Source organism: Hordeum vulgare, chromosome 4H, assembly GCF_904849725.1.
Source record: "Hordeum vulgare subsp. vulgare chromosome 4H, MorexV3_pseudomolecules_assembly, whole genome shotgun sequence".
NCBI lineage: Eukaryota > Viridiplantae > Streptophyta > Magnoliopsida > Poales > Poaceae > Hordeum > Hordeum vulgare.
In genome coordinates, this window is record NC_058521.1 from 330,609,123 (window position 1) to 330,629,945 (window position 20,823).

The window sequence follows — 20,823 nt, forward strand, 5'->3', positions numbered from 1 at the left end:
ATCCTGGGAACGGAATAGGGGACGACAACTACCTACTCAAGGCGCCCAACTAAATTAATCACCATCAATTAAAAAGACGGAGGGGAGGGGAGAAGGTGGGAGAAATCAGAAGCGATCAGAGGAGAGAGAGAGGAGTGAGGCCAGCGAGCGAGGAGAGAGGGAGAGAGCAGAGTTGCCTACTTTGCTTCGTGCACCCAATCTCCCTCTCCCTCTCCCTCTCCCTCTCCCCGGAGATTCTTCTCTCTCTCACCGATGGACCAGCTGGTGAATTTCATCATTCGCCCTCCCAGGTGAGCTCCCCTGTTCCGTTCCTTCAGCCGCCCCACGGTCTCTATTCGGTAGGTGTAGGCTTGGATCTGAGCCGCGCGGGCTTGAGGTGCGTCGTTTCGGTTCGCTGGTCTTGCGCGGCCAATTGTGCCCGCCTACCATACGATTTGCTGTTGTTGAATTGGGGTAGGATGATTGCTTCACGTGGTCCCGTAATTCCGGTAGATTCGTCGTTTGCTTTTGGATTACACTAGTGATATAGATGGCACTAGCAGTTCGGTTCGTCAGATTGATGGTGGTTAGTTTAGGTTACAGAATGGACTTGAGTGGCCGCCTACGTGCCTGCAAATGTTGTGGTGTTGTGCTCACGAAATTGTCACTGTGGCATTGAACTCTATCCTGTGCTTTTTTAAGTAGTGCTTCCATTCCACCTCAGCAAGCTACTCTATTCTCCTAAATACAAAAAATCCTAGATTTTCTATTACCAAGAGTTAGACAAGTCGATGTAGCTACAATAAATATTCACTAGACGGACATGAGTAGCTATATGCTTCTTTAAGTAACTCCCTAACTTGACGGTCTGTAGTCTGTTAACCTATTTGATACACTCTTGCGTAGCAGAGCTGACTACAGTCCAAACGATGATCTACTGGAGCAGGAGTTTATGCTCAAGGGAAGATGGTTTCAGAGGAAGGACCTGGAGGTAATATATGTTTAATATTTCCGTGCTATGGTGATAACAGATTAACAGCAACATCAGAAACCCATTTCCTTTCTTCTATCATATTACTTTTGTATGCGTGATACACACTAGAAAAAAAAACTCCCATCTTCATTGCCAGGAAAACTCAATATCAATCTGTTGGCCTTGTTGTCTGCTAGAAAATCATGAATGGAAATTTGGATTCTATTATCAATGGCATTAGGACAGACCCAGTGCATAGAAGCTCCCACACAAGGTGGGGTCTGCTAGAAAATCATGAATGGAAATTTGGATTCTATTATCATTTATCAATGGCATTAAAGATATAAATAGCATGGTCGTTCTTTAAGACATTGTTTAATTTGAAATCATTTAACAAGTGAGGCAGGTTCAGTTTTGAACAATGCAAGTAGGATGCAAGGGATAAACAGGAAATCTGCTAGGCTGATGCCAGAACTGGGCCACTAGATGTGCCTCATTAGGTAGCCAGTGCGTAACAAGTTTGTGGGTGATCTGGGCCACAAGTTTGTATGTACACATAATTGCATGTAGTTTTCATTTGAATTTTTTTGGTATATGTAATAAAGACCATGAAGGGGAGCCTTGGCGCAGCGGTAAAGCTGTTGCCTTGACCCTGCACACAGAAATTTTATGGAAAGGCTGTGTACACTGTACAGAAGACCTTAAGTGGTTGGGCCCTTCCGTGGACCCTGTGCAAGCGGGAGCTACATGCACCGTATTGCCCTTTCGTGCTATTTGAATTTTTTAGTTCCTTTGATAAAGAAATTCATTGTAACCCGTAATTTGGCTACCATTTATCTCTAATGGCCAATGTGCTTAGATTCTGTGATGTATAAGAAATGTACATGATATTATAGTATCTATTATAAGTGTGAATTATATCTTACGACATCTTTCCCATCTTTATGCATTTGTTTTGCTGTCCTATTTGTTGCATTTTTTTTTTCTGGTGTACTGTGATAATAGTCACACTGAAATTGGCTTGCTAGCTTTTTTGTCATGTATCAGGTGACATATATTACACTACACATAATGAACATGGGCTTTAGGCTTGTCTGGGTAAATTTGGCTTTCTTATCTGGCTTGCCATGTTATATGTTTGATATGCAGTCTCCCCTTTTCAGGTAGTAAATAGCCAGGGCAAGAAGTTGCAGTGTAGCCACTACATACCTGCTGTGATTCCTGAAGGAACAGCACTTCCTTGTGTTATATACTGTCATGGAAACAGGTAGAGTGTATGTACACATTATCCTTTTGCTTAATAGGCTTGTTTTTCAGTTTTGGTAAAATGCCTTTACACCTAGTACTAATGAAACACAATTCTAGTCCTTTATAAAAATTTCCTAATATAGTCTATTCAATTTTTTGCCGGGATTAATTGATCTGCGTTGTTTATTTTCCAGTGGATGCAGAGCTGATGCTAGTGAAGCAGCCATTATTCTTCTACCATCAAATATTACGGTCTTTACACTGGACTTTTCAGGGTCTGGTCTCTCTGAAGGAGAGCATGTCACCTTGGGCTGGAATGAAGTACGTTTGCCTTATGCAAATAGAAGATTAAAAGATGACACATGGTTCTGAAACCTTCTGTTTGCTTTTATATGTTGTACATGCAGAATTAATTCAAATGCTATTAGGTAAATTGAGAAACAAATAACACATTATAATTTGGTATGCATTTTATTTCTTTGTACAGAAAATAGATACTTTTAAAATCTATCATATCAGTGAAATAGATGGTTAGTGAAATCTAAAACGTCATGCAGAGTGATTAATGGCAGTATACCATTTATAGGAATACATTTTTTTCTTCCTCACATTTGACTGATTGTAAATGTTCCTTTATGCCAATTGAACCACCTTCATTCCTTCATCTCATCTTCTGCTCTGGGCCATTAACGCCTTAGTGTTTCACGAGGCACTTAATTAAATCATTTTCATTGCTTTCGAAGACACAATGCTGATATCACTTTTTTTTATACAGAAAGAAGATCTGAAAGCTGTTGTTAATTATTTGCGGACAGATGGGAACATATCTTGCATTGGCCTGTGGGGCCGCTCAATGGGTGCGGTCACAAGGTGTGTTTTGTATGCTGAACTGAACTCTCATTTTCCCCTGCAGCGGTCAGAAATTAGTTAATCATGATACCCTGTTGTTTAGCTTAGTTTGCTTGTATGCTCTATGATATTCGTCTGTAATATTCGGCTTCATGTGCTTGCAGGCTTTAAAATACCCATGTGTAATATTGTCGCTTGTATTTGTGTTCTTGTGTGTTTGTGCAGGTAGGAGCATGTTCACATACTTAAACACTAAATTTTGCCTTACTCAGAATGTTTGGACTCTTTTCTTTCAGTCTAATGTATGGAGCGGAGGATCCATCAATTGCTGGAATGGTTCTTGATAGTCCATTCTCTAACCTGGTTGACTTGATGATGGAACTAGTTGATACCTACAAATACCCCTTGCCAAAGTTCACGGTAAGCATACTTTGATGACGGGGATTCGTCGGTTATCAGTTGTTACTAGCAATGTGTATGTGCAGCTGTTGGCCCAGGGCATAGTGGAGTTGATGAGCTTGCGCTTCAGCATGGTGTTTTTGCAAATTTGTTTCCTACGTAACTCACCTTATAGCACCATTTCTATGATTGAACATGGCTTACTCAAAGAACCGGCTTTGATGCCATGTCAATTTTGTAATTATAATTCCAATGTGTTGCTGTTGACTTCTGTTAATTTTATTTGTTCTAGATATGCTCCCATGCACAACTTTGATGCATAGTTGCAGATGGTATATCCTATCCTATATATTATGGAGCTTCTGTTTGTTTTGTTTAGGTAAAACTTGCAATACAGCACATGAGGAAGATTGTCAAGAAAAAAGCCAGCTTTGACATCATGGATCTTGATACCATTCAGGTTTATTATCGCCCTTATCTTAAGTTATTGAGGATACTGATATTGTTTGTTCTTATACACATGATGATGTCATTTGCTATTAGTTGACAAGCCTATTTTTTGTTTTGCTCTTGTAAATAATAGTACAGCTCAGACAGCTAGATTGGTTTTCACATAGTTCGGTCTTATCGATGAGCACAAAGCTGAATAGGAAACTGGGGGAACTGTGCGAACCATTTTCCTTTAGGAAGTAGATGACATCATAGTTACTGGATTTGGTGGGACTGGCTTTGAATCCCGACCTAGATTGATCGCCCTGTATTAAGGTTCGAGATAGTTGGGTTCAAACAGAATTTGTTGCCCGAGTCGCGATCCCAAGCGAACCAGAAAAATGAAATCACAGGGTGAGCGCAATGGGGAGCTGGATGGGAGGGAGAAGATAGGTGGAGAAAAGATAGACCATTGTGCTTGGGCTCTCTATTGTTGGTCCTCCATCGCTGTTGCAGCTCTTGGCCACCATACGAGATTTTTCTTTGCCTGTTGGTGAAAGGAGTAGAGTTGTTAGAGTACTACATATGTAGCTATGTAACCTTTCGTATTTACCTCATTGTATAAGGGGTTTCCTGCATATTCTACACATGTACATGTATAAATACTGGCCTTGGCCTCCTGGAAATACAAGTTGCATATTTCCTAACATGGTATTAGAGCCTTAGTTTTTTTTTCGCACACGCAACTCGTGCTCTCGATCCAATCTTCCCTCTACGCAGCCGCCGTCGTTCTTCTTTGAACGGTGCTGCTCTCCGGTGTTCACCCGCCGCAGGTCAACCTATCCAACCGCCGGTCTCCCGGGTGCCATCGGGATCCTCTGGTTGAGACATCCGAGCACTCCTGCCCGGGTCGTCGACTGCTGATTCGTCCGTGCCTCCCGACGTCAAGTCGCTAGATCGCGATCCCCGCTCCAGCCGCTCGCCAGGTCTCCTCCAGTCTCCAGACACTGTCAACGATCCAGTTGCAAGGACTCCCCATCGCCAGCTCCAACGATTCCAGGTCGAGCCGGCCGCACCACATGTTCTCTTCAGACCGAGTCGTCCGCCTTGTATCGCGTCGCTTGTGCCGCAGTCTCCCAATCGCTGCTCTCCAACCGCTGCCCGCTAGCCGTTGATTCCTGCTGCTGCCGTCCACCGATTCGTGCCATCGGCCGCCGATTCCTGCCGCCATCAGCCGTCGATTCCTGCCGCCACCGGCCGTCGATTTCTGCCGCCATCGGCCGCCGATTCGATCTTCGGCTCGGGACCCTTTGGTCTGGTGGTAGCGTGTGAGGGTTGCTCTGTCTTGCGTGCTGGTCGGTTGTAAATAAATAAATAAATAAAAGATGATTTCATCGGGTCTGCATGTCCCTTGCTACCCGATGCCTCTTGATGGCTGTGTTGGTCGCTCTTCGGTGACTCCTCCTGCAACCTCCGCATATGGTGATTGTCGCTCTACACAGACTCCTCTCGTGCCTTTCACCGGTGAATGTTGCTCTTTTCTGACACCTCTTGTGATTTCACCGGTTATACTGGTGCATATGACTCCATCGATTACGCTTCGCCCACGCGTCTTTCCTTGCCGCTTGGTGCTTGTCTGCACATGGCCTCGTCTTCTCCATCGGCTTTTGCAGATGATGCTGGTCATGCTACACCGCCACATTTAGCGGCTTCCACAGGTGGTGGTGGTGGTTGCTTCTCTCCCAGTGCCGCTATGTCGCCTACTTCAGCTGTGTCCTTCACCGAGGAGGAGATTGCGCGACTTCGCGCCCTGCTGATTGCATCCGACTCTCCCTTGTCGGGTGCATCTACATCGACATCTTCAGTTGCGGCCCTGACTGAGCAGAAGATTGTGCGATTTTGATGCCTGCTAGCTCCATCTTCTGGTTCTTCATTGACAGGTTCTGTTGGTTCTGCTACGGACTCTTCTAGCATTGTGAGACCACCTTCCACACAAGCAGGTACATCTCCATGGATTCTTGATACCGGAGCATCGTTTCGTATGACTCATGATTCATCCACTCTGTCATCTACTGGACCTCTCGAGTCTCCTATTCATGTTCTTACTACCGATGGTACCTCTCTCCCGATTACTGGCCGAGGCACTCTTAGCACTTCATCTTTTCATGTTCCCGATGTTGCTCATGTTCCTTGGCTTACCATGCAGCTCATTTCTGATGGTCAGATTGTTGACTCTGGTTGCAGGGTCATTCTCGACTTTGACTCATGTTCCGTTCTGGACTGTCACACCGGTGCTCTTCTTGGTGCTGGCCCCAGGCGTCGTGACTCTCAAGGTCTCTGGGAGCTTGACTGGCTTCACCTTCCATCCGCTACTATCACCGCCAGTATCTCCACCTCTGCTGCCTTGTCTACCAGCTCTTTTCAGCAGTGACATCATCGTCTGGGTCACTTATGTGGCTCTTGTCTCTCATACTTAGTTCGCCGTGGTCTTCTTGGATCCGTCTCCGACGGTGTGTCTTTAGATTGTCAGGGTTGTCGGCTTGGTAAACATGTCCAGTTACCTTATGCTCATAGTGAGACTGTGTCTCAGTGTCCTTTTGACCTTGTTCACTCTGATGTTTGGGGTCCAGCTCCCTTTGTCTCGAAGGGAGGCCATCGCTACTATATTATCTTTATAGATGATTTCTCACGACATACGTGGATATATTTCATGTCTTCTCGTAGGGAGGTATTATCTATCTATAAGCGTTTTGCTGCCATGGTTCACACCCAGTTCTCTACGCCCATTCGTGTGTTTCGTGCTGACTGTGTTGGAGAGTATATATCCAAGATGAGCAGTGTACTCTTGCTTAGTTCTCTTGTCCTGGTGCTCATGCTTAGAATGGCGTGGCTGAGCGCAAGCATCGTCACCTTCTTGAGACGGCTCGTGCGATGATGATCGCCGCCTCTCTTCCGCCTCACTTTTGGGTTGACGTTGTCTCCACTTCCACATATCTCATTAACCTTCAGCCGTCCACTGCTTTGCAGGGTGGCGTTCCTTTCGAGCGTCTCTTTGATCGTTTTTCCGATTCTCGGCGCTTCGTTTGTTTGGTTGTGTTTGCTATGTTCTTCTTGCCCCTTGTGAACGCACCAAACTATCTGCTCAGTCAGTTGAGTGTGTCTTCGTAGGTTATAGTGATGAGCATAAGGGCTATCGTTGTTGGCATCCTGTCGGTCATCGTATGCGTATTTCTCGGGATGTGACTTTTGATGAGTCTCGTCCTTTCTACCCGCGTCCATCTTCCTCGACCTTTGCAGCGGAGGATATATCTTTCCTCACTTTTCCTGACACACCGATCACTCCCGTTGAGCCCTTGCCCGTTCATCCTACTGCTCCTGCTTCTCCACCTGTTGCAGATTCGACGCCATCATCTCCCATGGTTTCCTCCCCTCACTTGTCACACAATTTTGCACCTTCATCCCCGGTGTCTTCTTTGTCACCTTTGCCTACTCCGGAGATCCCTCCTCGTATTCTTCCTTCTTTTCCTTAGTATTATACTCGTCGTTCATGTAATGTGGATGCGTCTACTGATGTCTCGTCCTCCTCGTCTCAGCCAACCCATGGCTTGCGTCCTCGTCTGCTTCCGCCTCTTGATCGCCTTGGTTTTTCAACCGTTGGTGCTGCTATTCTTGAGCCGACTTCTTATCGTGAGGCTATTGTTCATCCTGAATGGCAGTTTGTGATGGCAGAGGAGATTGCTGCTCTTGAACGCACAGGTACATGGGATCTTGTTTCTCTTCCTCTAGGTGTCCGTCCCATCACTTGTAAGTGGGTCTACAAGGTTAAGACTCGCTCCGATGGTTCTCTTGAGCGTTACAAAGCTCGCCTTGTGGCTCGTGGCTTTCAACAGGAGCATGGTCGTGATTACGACGTGACTTTTGCTCCTGTGGCCCATATGACCACTGTTCGTACACTTCTTGCCATTGCCTCTGCACGTCACTGGTCTGTATCTCAGCTTGATGTTAAGGATGCCTTTCTTAATGGTGAGCTGCGTGAGGAGGTATACATGCAGCCACCACCTGGATATTCTGTTCCTGATGGCATGGTATGTCGTCTTCGTCCCTCTTTCTATGGCCTTAAGCAAGTCCCCCGTGCCTGGTTTTGGCGTTTTGCCTCTGTGGTGACTGCCGCTGGTTTTTCAGCGAGTGCTCATGATCCAACATTGTTTGTCCACCTTTCACCTCGTGGTCGGACTCTTCTTCTCTATGTCGATGACATGGCCATCATTGGCGATGATCCTGAGTATATTGCCTTTGTAAAGGCCCGTCTTAGTGAGCAGTATCTTATGTCTGATCTTAGACCTCTTCGCTACTTTCTTGGGATTGAAGTCTCTTCTACATCTGATGCCTTTTTTGTATCTCGGGAAAACTATATACAAGATCTTCTTGCTCGTGCCGCTCTTACTGATGAGCGCATTGTTGAGACTCCCATGGAGCTCAATGTTCACTTCCGTGATACTGATGGTGACCTGTTGCCTGATCGACGCGTTATCATCATCTTGTTGGGAGTCTTGTATATCTAGCTGTCACTCGTCCGTATATCTCTTATCCGGTTCATATTCTGAGTCAGTTTGCCTCTCCTCCCACTTCGGTTCACTATAGTCACCTAGTTCGTGTTCTCCGATATCTTCGGGGCACGATTTCTCAGCGTCTATTCTTTCCTCACTCCAGTTCTTTACAGCTTTAGGCCTATTCGGATGCTACGTGGGCTAGTGATCCCTCAGATCGCCGTTCACTTTCTATTTACTGTGTTTTTCTTGGTGGTTCTCTCATTGCCTGAAAGACGTAGAAACATACTGCAGTTTCCCGTTCGAGTGCAAAGGCTGAGTTGCGAGCTATGGCTCTTTTGACGGCTGAGGTGACTTGGTTACGGTGGTTACTTCAGGATTTTGATGTTTCTGTCACTACACATAATAGTTGAATGCCCGTGCGTTGCCACGGGATAACAAAATACATTTATAAAACAATTGCTCTAATGCTCTAATTGAGAAATGTTTGTCGAACATATGTCATGATTCTCTCTCATGCCCCTTCTCCTCGGCAATAGTTGTCTCCATAATCATCCACTCAACAACAACAACAACAACAACCAAGCCTTTCAGTTCCAAACAAGTTAGGGTAGGCTAGAGTTGAAACCCATAAGATCTCGAAGCCAAGTCATGGCTCTGGAACGTGGATAGCTAACTTCCACGCACCCGTGTCCATGGCTAAGTCCTTGTCGATATTCCAAACCTTCAGGTCTCTCTTAATGGACTCCTCCCATGTCAAGTTTGGTCTACCACGACCCCTCTTAACATTCTCAGCACGCTTTATCCGTCCGCTATGCACCGACGCTTCCGGTGGCCTCCGTTGAATATGTCCAAACCATCTGAGACGATGCTGGACCAGCTTCTCTTCAATCGGTGCCACCCCAAGTCTCTCTTGTATATCGTCATTTCGTACCCGATCCTTCCTTGTGTGGCCACATATCCATCTCAACATGCGCATCTCTGCTACACCTAACTGTTGGATATGTCGTCTCTTGGTTGGCCAACACTCTGCGCCATACAACATCGCAGGTCGGATAGCTGTCCTATAAAACCTGCCTTTTAGCTTTTGTGGCACTCTCTTGTCACAGAGTACGCCAGAAGCTTGGCGCCACTTCATCCACCCAGCCTTGATTCGGTGGCCCACGTCTTCATCGATATCGCCATCCTTCTGCAACATGGACCCCAAATATCGAAACGTGTCTCTCTCCGATACCACCTGCCCACCAAGGCTAACCTCTCCATCCTCGTGCCTAGTAGCACTAAAACTGCACCTCATGTATTCAGTTTTAGTTCTACTAAGCCTAAAACCTTTCGATTCTAGAGTCCGCCTCCATAACTCTTAACTTTCTATTAACCCCCGTTCGGCTATCATCGACTAGCACCACATCATCCGCAAAGAGCATACACCATGGGATATCTCCTTGTATACCCCTTGTGACCTCATCCATCACCAAATCAAAAAGATAAGGGCTCAAAGCTGACCCTTGGTGTAGCCCTATTCTAATCGGAAAGTCATCGGTGTCGCCATCACTTGTTCGAACACTTGTCACAACATTATCATACATATCCTTGATGAGGGTAATGTACTTTGTTGGGACTTTGTGTTTCTCCAAGGCCCACCACATGACATTCCGAGGTATCTTATCATAGGCCTTCTCCAAATCAATGAACACCATATGAAGGTCCTTTTGCTCCCTGTATCTCTCCATCAGCTGTCGTACCAAGAAGATGGCTTCCATGGTAGACCTCCCAGGCATGAAACCAAATTGGTTTTTGGTCACGCTTGTCAACCTTCTTAAGCGGTGTTCAATGACTCTCTCCCATAGCTTCATAGTATGGCTCATCAGCTTGATTCCGCGGTAATTAGTACAACTTTGAACATCCCCCTTGTTCTTAAAGATTGGTACTAAAATACTCCGCCTCCATTCTTCGGGCATCTTGTTTGACCGAAAAATGAGGTTGAAAAGCTTAGTTAGCCATACTATCGCTATGTCTCCAAGGCCTCTCCACACCTCGATGGGGATACCATCAGGACCCATCGCCTTGCCTACTTTCATCCTTTTTAACGCCTCCTTAACCTCACACTCCTGGATACGTCGCACAAAGCACATGCTGGTATCATCAAAGGAGTCGTCTAGCTCAATGGTAGAGCTGTCAACCTCTCCATTGTAAAGGTTGTCAAAGTACTCCCGCCATCTACGCTTGATCGCCTCATCCTTCACAAGAAGCTGATCATCTCCGTCCTTGATGCATTTGAGTTCGCCGACATCCCTCGTCTTCCTCTCCCTAATCTTGGCCATCTTATAGATGTCCCTTTCGCCTTCCTTAGTGTTTAAACGTTGGTAGAGGTCCTCATACGCCCGACCTCTCGCTTCACTCACCACCCGCTTTGCAGCCTTCTTCGCCACCTTATACTTCTCCATGTTAGCTGCACTCCTGTCCAGATATAGGCATCTGAAACAGTCCTTCTTCTCCCTAATAACCTTCTGGACCTCATCGTTCCACCACTAGGTGTCCTTAGCTTCCCTTCTACTTCCCTTGGTCACCCCAAACTCCTCTATAGTGATCTTCCGCAAGAAGGTCGCCATACTCGTCCACATCAAGTTTGCATCGCCTCCTTCCTCCCAAGGGCCCTCCTTAATGACCCTCTCCCTGAAAGCCTGGGATGCCTCCCCCTTGAGCTTCCACCACTTCGTTCTAGCGATTTTGGCGCGCTTATCCCGTTGGACACGAATCCTAAAGCGGAAGTCAGCAACCACAAGCTTATGTTGAGGGACAACACTCTCTCCAGGTATCGCTTTACAATCAATGCAAGCGCATCTGTCTTCTCTTCTAGAGAGGACAAAATCAATCTAGCTAGAGTGTAGACCACTACTGAACGTCACTAGATGGGATTCTCTCTTCCTAAAGAGGGTGTTAGCTACAACCATGTCGTAGGCTAGAGCGAAGCTCAGGACATCTTCTCCTTCTTGGTTCCTGATGCCATAGCCAAAGCCCCCATGCACCCTTTCGAAACCTGTGTTAGATGTACCCACATGGCCATTGAGGTCTCCTCCTATGAAGAGCTTCTCACCAATAGGTACCCTCCTAACCAAGTCCTCCAGGCCTTCCCAGAACTCCCTCTTGGTGCTCTCATTGTGGCCTACTTGCGGGGCATACGCGCTGATAACATTGAGGACTAAGTCCCCAACTACCAGCTTGACAAGGACCATCCGGTCCCCTTGCCTCTTAACGTCCACAACTCCATCCCTAATGCTCTTGTTGACCAAGATGCCTACTCCATTCTTGTTTGAAGTTGTCCTCGTGTACCACAACTTGAAGCCGGTATCTTCCACCTCCTTCGCCTTTTGTCCCTTCCATTTGGTCTCTTGGACACATAGGACATCAACACGCCTCCTCACCGCCGTATCAACTAGCTCCCGTAACTTACCCGTCAGGGACCCTACGTTCCAGCTACCTAAGCGTATCCTCCTAGGCTCGGCTAACTTCCTTACCCTCCGCACCCATCGAGTCAAATGCGAAGACCCTTGCTCATTTTTCACTACACCGGGGCGTCGGTGCAGCGCGCCACTAAGGATGCGGCGACCCGACCCTTGCTCACTTATCACCGTATCCAGATCAAGATACGGCGCGCAACCAAGGGGGTGACGGCCCGGCCCTTGCCCGTTTGACACCACACCCGGGTTCCGATGTGGCGCGTCGCTAAGAGGGTTACGCCCCAACGAGTTTCCTTTGGGTTTCATCTCCATAAGAGTGGCTGGGTTTTTCACGTTGGCTCGCCACGCCTATCACAACCCTCCTCCTTTACCCGGGCTTGGGACCGGCTATGCTGAGACAACATAGGCGGAGTTCCATAATCATCCACTCCTTGAAAGAAAATATTCATCATCACCCCTTCTTACATCCATCTTCATTCTCGGCACCGTCTAAGCCTTCTTTTTAAAATGTATATCTCTACAGACTTTTTTATTGTCTTAAAATATTCTTTTAGTTCCCTGTTTTAGCACTGGTCTGTTGAACATTCTTTTAAGTATTTTATTAGTAGTCTTCTTGTGCTACTTAGAGAAAGAGGTGCAAGTTTTTTCTTCATGTGATAGAAAAGGCATACCACGAAGAGGTTGACTCCTGTGTACAACACAGCCATTCATAATGTTGTTCACCCCATAAGTGGAAAATACACATGGGAAAACCAAACACACACCGGCTTCGATAAAAATACATGGACATAAATTTTGAAGCCACCTCCCACGCATCCCATCTAGAGCATCAAACACTCATAAAGCATGGTTCCTCCTACCACAGAAATGAAATCTGATAAGCCCATCCAACCTATCTAAAATCAGGCCCAGGGAAAACCTTCTTCGGCCCACCCTTGAAAAATACAAAGAATAACTGAAACATAAGTTGCATGTGGAATAGGGTGCGCTAATTGACCTATTTTTTTTAAAAAAAGACATACGCAGAGTCCCTTCATTTTCCATGTAGAACTGAACACAAAACCGCACGGCCTCGGCCTCTAGCAGCATGTGTCAAACTCCATCATCAAATGTGTGTTATCCAAACAACCTGATGGGAAAGACAAAGACATAGACTTGAAAATGAAAAAAAGGGAATGAAGAACAATGACTCGACAAAGTGAATGAGAAAAATCATTAGGACTGAATACTCATGCATTGCCACAAAATAAATATAAAAATATATAACAACATTGATCAAACAATTTTTCTAAATTTGGAAATGTGTGTTGTAAAAGCATGTCATTTCTAATCATATAGTGGCAAAATACCGCTCTCTCGCACTTTTTCCTCACATCTCCTTAACCACCTTCTCTTTACAGAATGTGAAGGCGGCAGGTTTCTCTGCAAAAAAAATGTTGGTTTGTTACTCACGTTTGTTCCACCCATGACCTCAATGCAACCCTCCTACAACAGCTCTGTCTGCCGCGTTCTTGAGCTATCAACTTAATCTGGCATGTCTTTGTCTTTCCAATAAACTTGCATTGGTGATGAAGCTACAGGTGTAAGTACGTGCCCCCATGGCTCTAATATTTTGCGGCAATTTAAAAACAGTACATGGAGATCATGACGATACACCATATTTGTAGGATGATGGTAAACCAATATTTTAAGAAAATGATTTATCAATCGTGAAAGTAATATTTGTACACCAATGGAGTTTGAAGTTTGGTTTGTAATTAATAGGCCTGTCTCAATCAAAATAATCATCTACATTTGTATCATGAGTACACAGTTCAACTGGGCCATAAGAAGCAAGCACCATTTGCTCATGTTAAAAGAAACATCTCTTTAAAAAACGTAAGCTCACTTCGGCTAAGACATGCACAGAAAAAAAATGGTTCAAGATCAAATAATGTAAAGAACCGAGGGTAATAAATTTTTAGCAGACCTAGAAAGAAGGAATCCCAAGAGAGCCTAGTAAAACTACCTATTATTCATTCCATGTTTTAGCATATAAGGAATTTAATTTCCTCCAGCATGTAGTACAAAGACTAACTACTCTCTAGAACCATATACATCAAATAAATGTAGTGGAAAGGCCCAGCAACAATGACATACCTGCAACAGATCTACAACCTCAAGAAAAGATACTCTCTTGCGTTGATTCATCTCTAGTTGAGTGTCCGTGCGTTGCTACGGATCCAAAATAAACCAATAAATGTTCATAAACTATTTTAGAAATAACTCGCTCCAATTTTGGCATATACTATCACTAAAAGAATGTTGGGTATTCACCCAAATTTATTACTTTAATCTGTTTTACTATACAACTATTCCTTGAAAAAAAAACTGGCCACTTTTCAATCTTTTTTGTTTGCCTCATGGATATCCACAACTATTAATCGTACACAATCAATGAGTTTTGGAAAGAATCAGTCGATGTTAAATTTTGTAAATTATTACATGGACACATCACAGAATATAATGTATCTTATTTGATCGTTGAAACAAATTAGCCTCCCAACAAAGCAAGTCGTGATTGTGTTTCATGAAAAGAAACTCAACAAGGGACAAAAATTACATATTGTAGGCTTGTAGCTTCGGAAGCAACAGTTTTCCAAACAATGAAAAAATATTGGAAGTACATCCAATAGACATATCTACTCAAAAGTATTGATGCCCAAATAATGCTTGCTCAACACTAGTACTACTGAACATGGTCTAAAAGTGGACAGGTTAGTCTTAAACATCATAACTTTGTGGTGGTGCTTTCTCCCATACACATGATCGATTTAAAGCACCAAGGGACTCCAGGTTTTCTCTTGAAAAAATAGGAGTAATAATCAAGGAGCGTTAGACATGGTGTACCTGTCCGCGTCCTTGTTGCTCCTCTCTCTTAAGCAATTTTAGCTAAACATATGGTGTGCATATTGTTGCAGTATTAGATTCTAACCAGAGAGGAGTGAGGCGATCAATGTTGTAATGTAGGGAAGCTAGTCAATTATAAAGGTAATTCAAGGATGGTGTTTAAAAGCATCAGGTTTGGAGATAAAAGCTAACAAAACAGTAGAAAAAAAGTGAAAAAAAGGTTTTGTGGTTCATATATTTTTCCATACTGGGATTCAAATTTCTTTTCTTTAATGTGCAACCTCCATGACCACATGCCACCCTCTTCATCAAACGGTTACCTCTTCATCAAACGGTTATGGAGTTTGCCGCCTCCATAATTCAGGGAAAGCTCTATCTCTACATGTTTGAAACATCTCTACTAAAAGCATGACACAGGGGGGCTTTGAATTACCTGATGTTGTCCAAACAAAGGAGGATGCCACAACTTGAAGCTTACTACCCACATTATGGTATCTAAAAGGCACTCCTAATTTCCCTTTATTTTTTGTCGAAGCACGTACATGTGAGTGTGTAATGCCAGAAATGCGTTTATCGTGAACAAGAGGTAGTTTGTCTTTTCTCTGCCCTACTAACAGCCCTAGCCTGCAAGACAATGATGAAAAAAATTCAGAAAAAACTGAGAAGACATCATTTAATCCGTTTAAAAAACACAGCAAAATACAAGTGGTTGTCACAAAACAAGCAAAGTATGTGCATCACTTATTCTGTGTTGTCCTTGCATCGGGCGAAACATATATTTTGTTTTTCACCAAATAGCTCTATTCCTTTTGCTCCCTCCCTCTCGGCCACCACGTGCACACTTTCTTCTACTGTTTTCATGTCTTCACCTGCACAAAGACATGGAAATTCTTCTAAATCTATGTTGTTTATTTCGGCAAAGAAATTTCGTGTGGTGACAGCAGATTAATCTACATATCGTAGAGGAAGTTCTTTTCTATAGGAGACATAACTTCAGCGCCCATTCCTCTCCATTTAGAAGGAAACACCAATTCAATATATCTGCAACAAGAAAACGTGCCACATAAAAAAAAGTTAGATTAGATAGAATTGGTAATCACTAATAATATACTGGCCTGGCAGGACCTCCTCTTCTGCAATGTCCTCTCTGTCTTACTCACCAGCGCCCCCTGAAATGAAGCAGCTAGACAGTGTCACCGATTAATTAACACATTGTCATCTCAGGAAGTTTGAATCTGAATGAATGATATATACTACAGTAGTAGCATAATTCAGACTACAACAGTTAATAGGGAGATGAATGTTGGACAGTGATTTGTATCCACCCACCCTCATGATTCTGTGGGGACTATTTCTGCAGGTTAGACATTGCTTGTCGCATCAGCGGGGTCTCGCTATTTGTAGGGGACATGCGGTACAAGCCATCGAGTGAGTTCATCCTCTTGATGCTCTTCCCCGAGCTGAATTTATTCATGATGTATGCCCGCTTTGTCCTGCCACCAACATATAACCAAAATAAGAGAAATTCAGCAGTAAAGATAAATTGATGCTGATGATCAATTGGTCATCAACTCCAGGTGAAAACGTAATCAGTTGAAATGCTTACAGCAGCAATAGGAACACCCAACGTCTTGTAGGCTCCGTGCCAAGACGAAGAGTATAAATAATTCACACATACAACGAGTTTCCACAATAAAAAGTAGCCCTCAGTGATTTTTATCAATGGGTGTTTCGGCAGTTTAAGAATCAGCACAATCCATACATGACAATGAGATTACGACAATAAGCGGTGCTATAAGTATTCATCTAGGTAAATGTGCAAAAAAAAGTCTTCATCTAGGTAAAAAGCAAACATCTAACCACCAGACCTGTATGCCACCGCCACTTGCCAGATTTCCACCGGCGAGCTCCTTTGTCTACTTGCTCAATCCGACGGTCCTACCACCTCCCGTCGTCCGTTGCGCACCAGCCGGTCTCCCGTCTGTCCGTTGCCAGTCGTCAGTTTGTGTGATGTGTGCTCCTCAAAGAGAGACAGATTACCACAACGCAACATATATATATATATAGAGAGAGAGATTACCAACGCAACATGAAGAGACATATTGGAAGTAGACCATGGGTGTGCTCTCTTTCTCAGGCCACCACTACTACGTCGTTCCTGGCCACTTATGCTCTCACGAGACATGGGAAGTGGCCGGCGCTGGGCGAGGGCAACGGAGGGTGCTGGGGTGGACCGTGTATTGGTGGTTCACGCAAGCGGTAGCCTCCTGAAGAGTGTCCTCCAAATCGCACACCTCCAGCGACTCCGATCTGACGGGGCTCGCAAAATCCACTGGCCACATCAATCGATCTCATTCGCAGAGCGTAGGGAGGAGGAGCAAAGGCTGTGACCGCCCGCAGGAGGGAGGAATCAGGGATGGGGGCGGGTGTGTGGCTACAGATGATGAAGGGGAACCAGCGGCGGAGGAGAGGGAGGCCGTTTGTGAGATGAAGTGAAAAAGGAGGGGTCAGGGGTGAGAGACGGGAACGACCGAACGAGGACGAGGGGGTCGGGGGAGATTGGAACGTGGGACGAGGTGTTCTTGGGGTCGTGGTTGTTAACCTTTTTTCTCGCTAGTTTTTCTGACATGGGGTGAAACGGGATGCGGACGATTGAAAGACGTGGGGGACCAGGATGTTTTTATTCAAGCATTAGTATTTTTTTCATCTACTAGTGCAGTTTTCTGGAAAACGAATCAGAGCTAGCGACGAGTCGATTGATTCATGAATCGGTTTCCGAATTCACAAACCAGGGATGTGTACCCCCCATACCCATCGAACTCGATCCGTAGAAAGTACCGAATCGCGAATCGACCCAACCCCGAATCTGGTAACTATGGATGACGGTTCCTACTACATTTGCCAACTGCATAGTGCAAGCTTATTGGATGTGATTCTGTACAGTTCGGTCTTATCGACGAGCACAAAGCTGAATAGGAAACTGGGGGAACTATGCAAACCATACTGGGAGATATCCTTTAAAAACTTAAATGTGATTCTGTTTTGACAACATATAGATACATGTTTATTATCTGACCGTAAACCCTTCAGGTAGCAAAGCGATGTTTTGTTCCTGCTTTATTTGGACATGCAACCGAGGATGATTTTATACTCCCGCATCATTCAGACAAAATTTGTGAAGCATATGTAGTAAGTTTCTACCTCCCCATTCAGCATGAAACATAAATTAGTTATTATTGTCTGTCAAGATAGTAACATTTGGTATGGTTTATCCTAATGTGTCTGCAGGGAGACAAAAACATTATAAAATTTGACGGGGACCACAATTCACCCCGACCACAATTTTACTTTGACTCGATCACAATATTTTTTCATAATGTGTTGAACCCACCTGATGTCCCTGACGATCATTATTTCCTGACACCACATGGCAGTCTTGGTCAGGTATTACAGATTGGTATTCCTCAAGTCTTGAATTGTGTTAATTTTACTTGCATATGTTCTGTATATGTTACTTATCTCTATTGCATAATAGCCCAAGGGGCATATATATATATATATATATATATATATATATATATATATGAAAAATACATCTTACCATCTGGGGTACTTACCCCAGATGTCTCATATACTATTATGTGGGTATTATGTATACTACTTTATCATTATAAGTATGTTGATATACTATATATAAGATGCTTCAAAGTGAGTTACATGAAAAATTGCAAGTTAGCCCATGGTTTTTTTACATTTTTAAAATACGTATATATTTGTACGTAAAAACAAGCATACTTAAAATACTATGCATACTACCTGAAAAGTAATATATATACTATCTAAGGTTAGGTTCTTCCTCTGGCTTGCGCAGCAGGACAGATGCTGGACTGTAGACCGACTCGCCCGTCGCGGGCTGCAGCACCATCCACGATGCCTTCTATGCGACCAGGCCTTTGAGACTATCCACCACATCATCATCGAATGCCCATTCACCCAACAGATTTGGCACGAGGTCCTCGCGTGGTTTCGATTGCCAGTAGTATGCCCCAACCAGGAGAACTCGCTGCTGGGCTGGTGGAACCGCGCGCGACACAACACCCCCCACCCATAGAGAAAAGGGCTGGCATCCATCACCCCGCTCCTACCCTGGATGGTATGGAAGCACCGCAACGATTGCGTTTTTGACAGGGCACAACCCTCCATTGACCCTCCATTGCTGCACTAATGTCAAAAATCAAGGAGGAGGCTACCTTATGGGCAAGGGCTGGAGCCAAAGGGCTTCGGGTTATCCTACCGCAGACATGGGATGTACACTAAGTAGCATTAGAATGCCTGTATCCTGCTTCCTAGGAGGACTGTAACAAACTCTATCTTTCCAATATAATGAAACGCAAAGGACCGCAAAGGTCCTTTGCGCTTCCTCGAAAAAAATATTCTTATATACTACTCCCTCTGTCTCAAAATAAGGGATGCAAATTTTATACTAAGTTAGTACAAATTTTATACTAAAGCAGCGACACTTATATTGGGACGGAGGGAGTACATACTACGCGTACATACTTTTCGATTTGATAGGTAGTACATATAACATACAAAATTCAAGTGGTGGTAACTATCATCGGTGGTAAATAAAAATTGTCCTATGCCTATTTCTAAACCGTTTATTGGAATGAGGAAAATGCGATGGCGTTGGATATCTGCTGTAAATCCGCTCATTTTATATGTTGATAGTTTTTTCAAATTCCCTACGGTTAAAGAGGGATTTAAAAAATGGCAGAATTTGTGAAACCGAACAGCCGGGTTAGTATTTCGGGGTTAATTTGAAAATGGCTAGTCGGATCGACGCAAATGATATGGCGTTGGAAAGCTTATGAAAAATTGAATCTTTTCATGTAAAAAGTTTCTTCTAACTATTAACGGTCTAAAATTAATTTAGGAAACGGTAGAAGTTGTACCGAGTTTATATTTTCTTGTTAATTTCTGACTGGTTTATCGGAATGGAGCAAATGATATGGTGTTAGAAAGCTTAAACAAATACAAATTTTTTCTATGTAGATTGTTTTTCCAATTCTATACGGTTTTAAGTCAAGTTTAAAAATTGGTAAAAATGTTTTTTGGCCATAATGTTTAGAAACTTTATCGGAATGGGGCAAATAATATACCGTTGAAAAGCTACGGAAAAGGCGAAACTTCTCGTGTAGATAGTTCTCTCTGATTTCTAGCCGTTTTCAAGCAATCTCGAAAACAGTGAGATAATGTGTTCTGCTTATAGCGCGAAATAGAGTCTTTGAAAATGCACTGCATGAAGAACTTAAACTTCTCGGCTTGTGTACTTGTACTTTACTCTATTTTTCACGTGTTGTCTTTTGCTCGTAACTCTTCATCCACTCATCGGAATTGAGCAAATGATATACGGATGGAAAAAACTGTTGTAAACACGCAATTTTTCCGTGTTGATGCTTTTTTTTTCATACTCGCGACGGTTTAAAAGATTTTCATATGACATTAATGCAGTGTAGTAGTTGACCTTTCCCGAGTGCTAGATTGAACTTACGCTAATATTGTCCAAATAGGGCTTGCGATATACCGTTGGAAAGATATGGACACCCTAGTAACAGCCTAGGTTGAATTTTTGTCAAAATGTACATGGTTTAAGAGCAGTTTTAAAAACTGTTTTTTATACAAAAAATTGTGAAACGTATTTTCGAGCCTATTTCTAAACCGTTTATCGGAATTAAGCAAATGAGATGGCGTTGGATAGCTGCTGCAAATCTGTTCATTTCATATGTTGAAAGTTTTTCCAAATTCCCGACGGTTAAAGATGAATTTAAAAAATGGACAACCAGGTTCATATTTTGGGGTTAATTTGAAAACAACTAGTATGATTTATGCAAATGATATGACGTTTGAAAGCTTATGAAAATTCACATATTTTTATATAAAAAGTTTGTTCCAACTTTGAACGGTTTAAAAGTAATTTAGAAAACGGCAGAAGTTCCACCAATTTTGTATTTTCACGTTATTTTCTTGATGGTATGTCAGAATGCAGCAA

General features: G+C 43.7%; 1 protein-coding gene across 2 annotated transcripts in view; it reads left to right on the plus strand.

Annotated features, from left to right (window-relative positions):
- Nucleotides 1–70: 70 nt before the first annotated feature.
- LOC123448573 overlaps nt 71–20,823 on the plus strand; it is a 34,462-nt gene continuing 13,709 nt past the window's right edge. The window contains exons 1-9 of one of the 2 annotated variants that reach the window (XM_045125522.1): nt 71–290; nt 889–970; nt 2,116–2,219; nt 2,395–2,521; nt 2,976–3,070; nt 3,346–3,469; nt 3,828–3,908; nt 17,862–17,960; nt 18,060–18,215. In XM_045125522.1, coding sequence (XP_044981457.1) covers nt 253–290; nt 889–970; nt 2,116–2,219; nt 2,395–2,521; nt 2,976–3,070; nt 3,346–3,469; nt 3,828–3,908; nt 17,862–17,960; nt 18,060–18,215 — 906 coding nt within the window. In that variant the 5' untranslated portion in view covers nt 71–252. Of the gene's footprint in view, nt 291–888; nt 971–2,115; nt 2,220–2,394; nt 2,522–2,975; nt 3,071–3,213; nt 3,275–3,345; nt 3,470–3,827; nt 3,909–17,861; nt 17,961–18,059; nt 18,216–20,823 lie in introns of those variants that run through there. The other variant, XM_045125523.1, reaches the window with a different exon arrangement.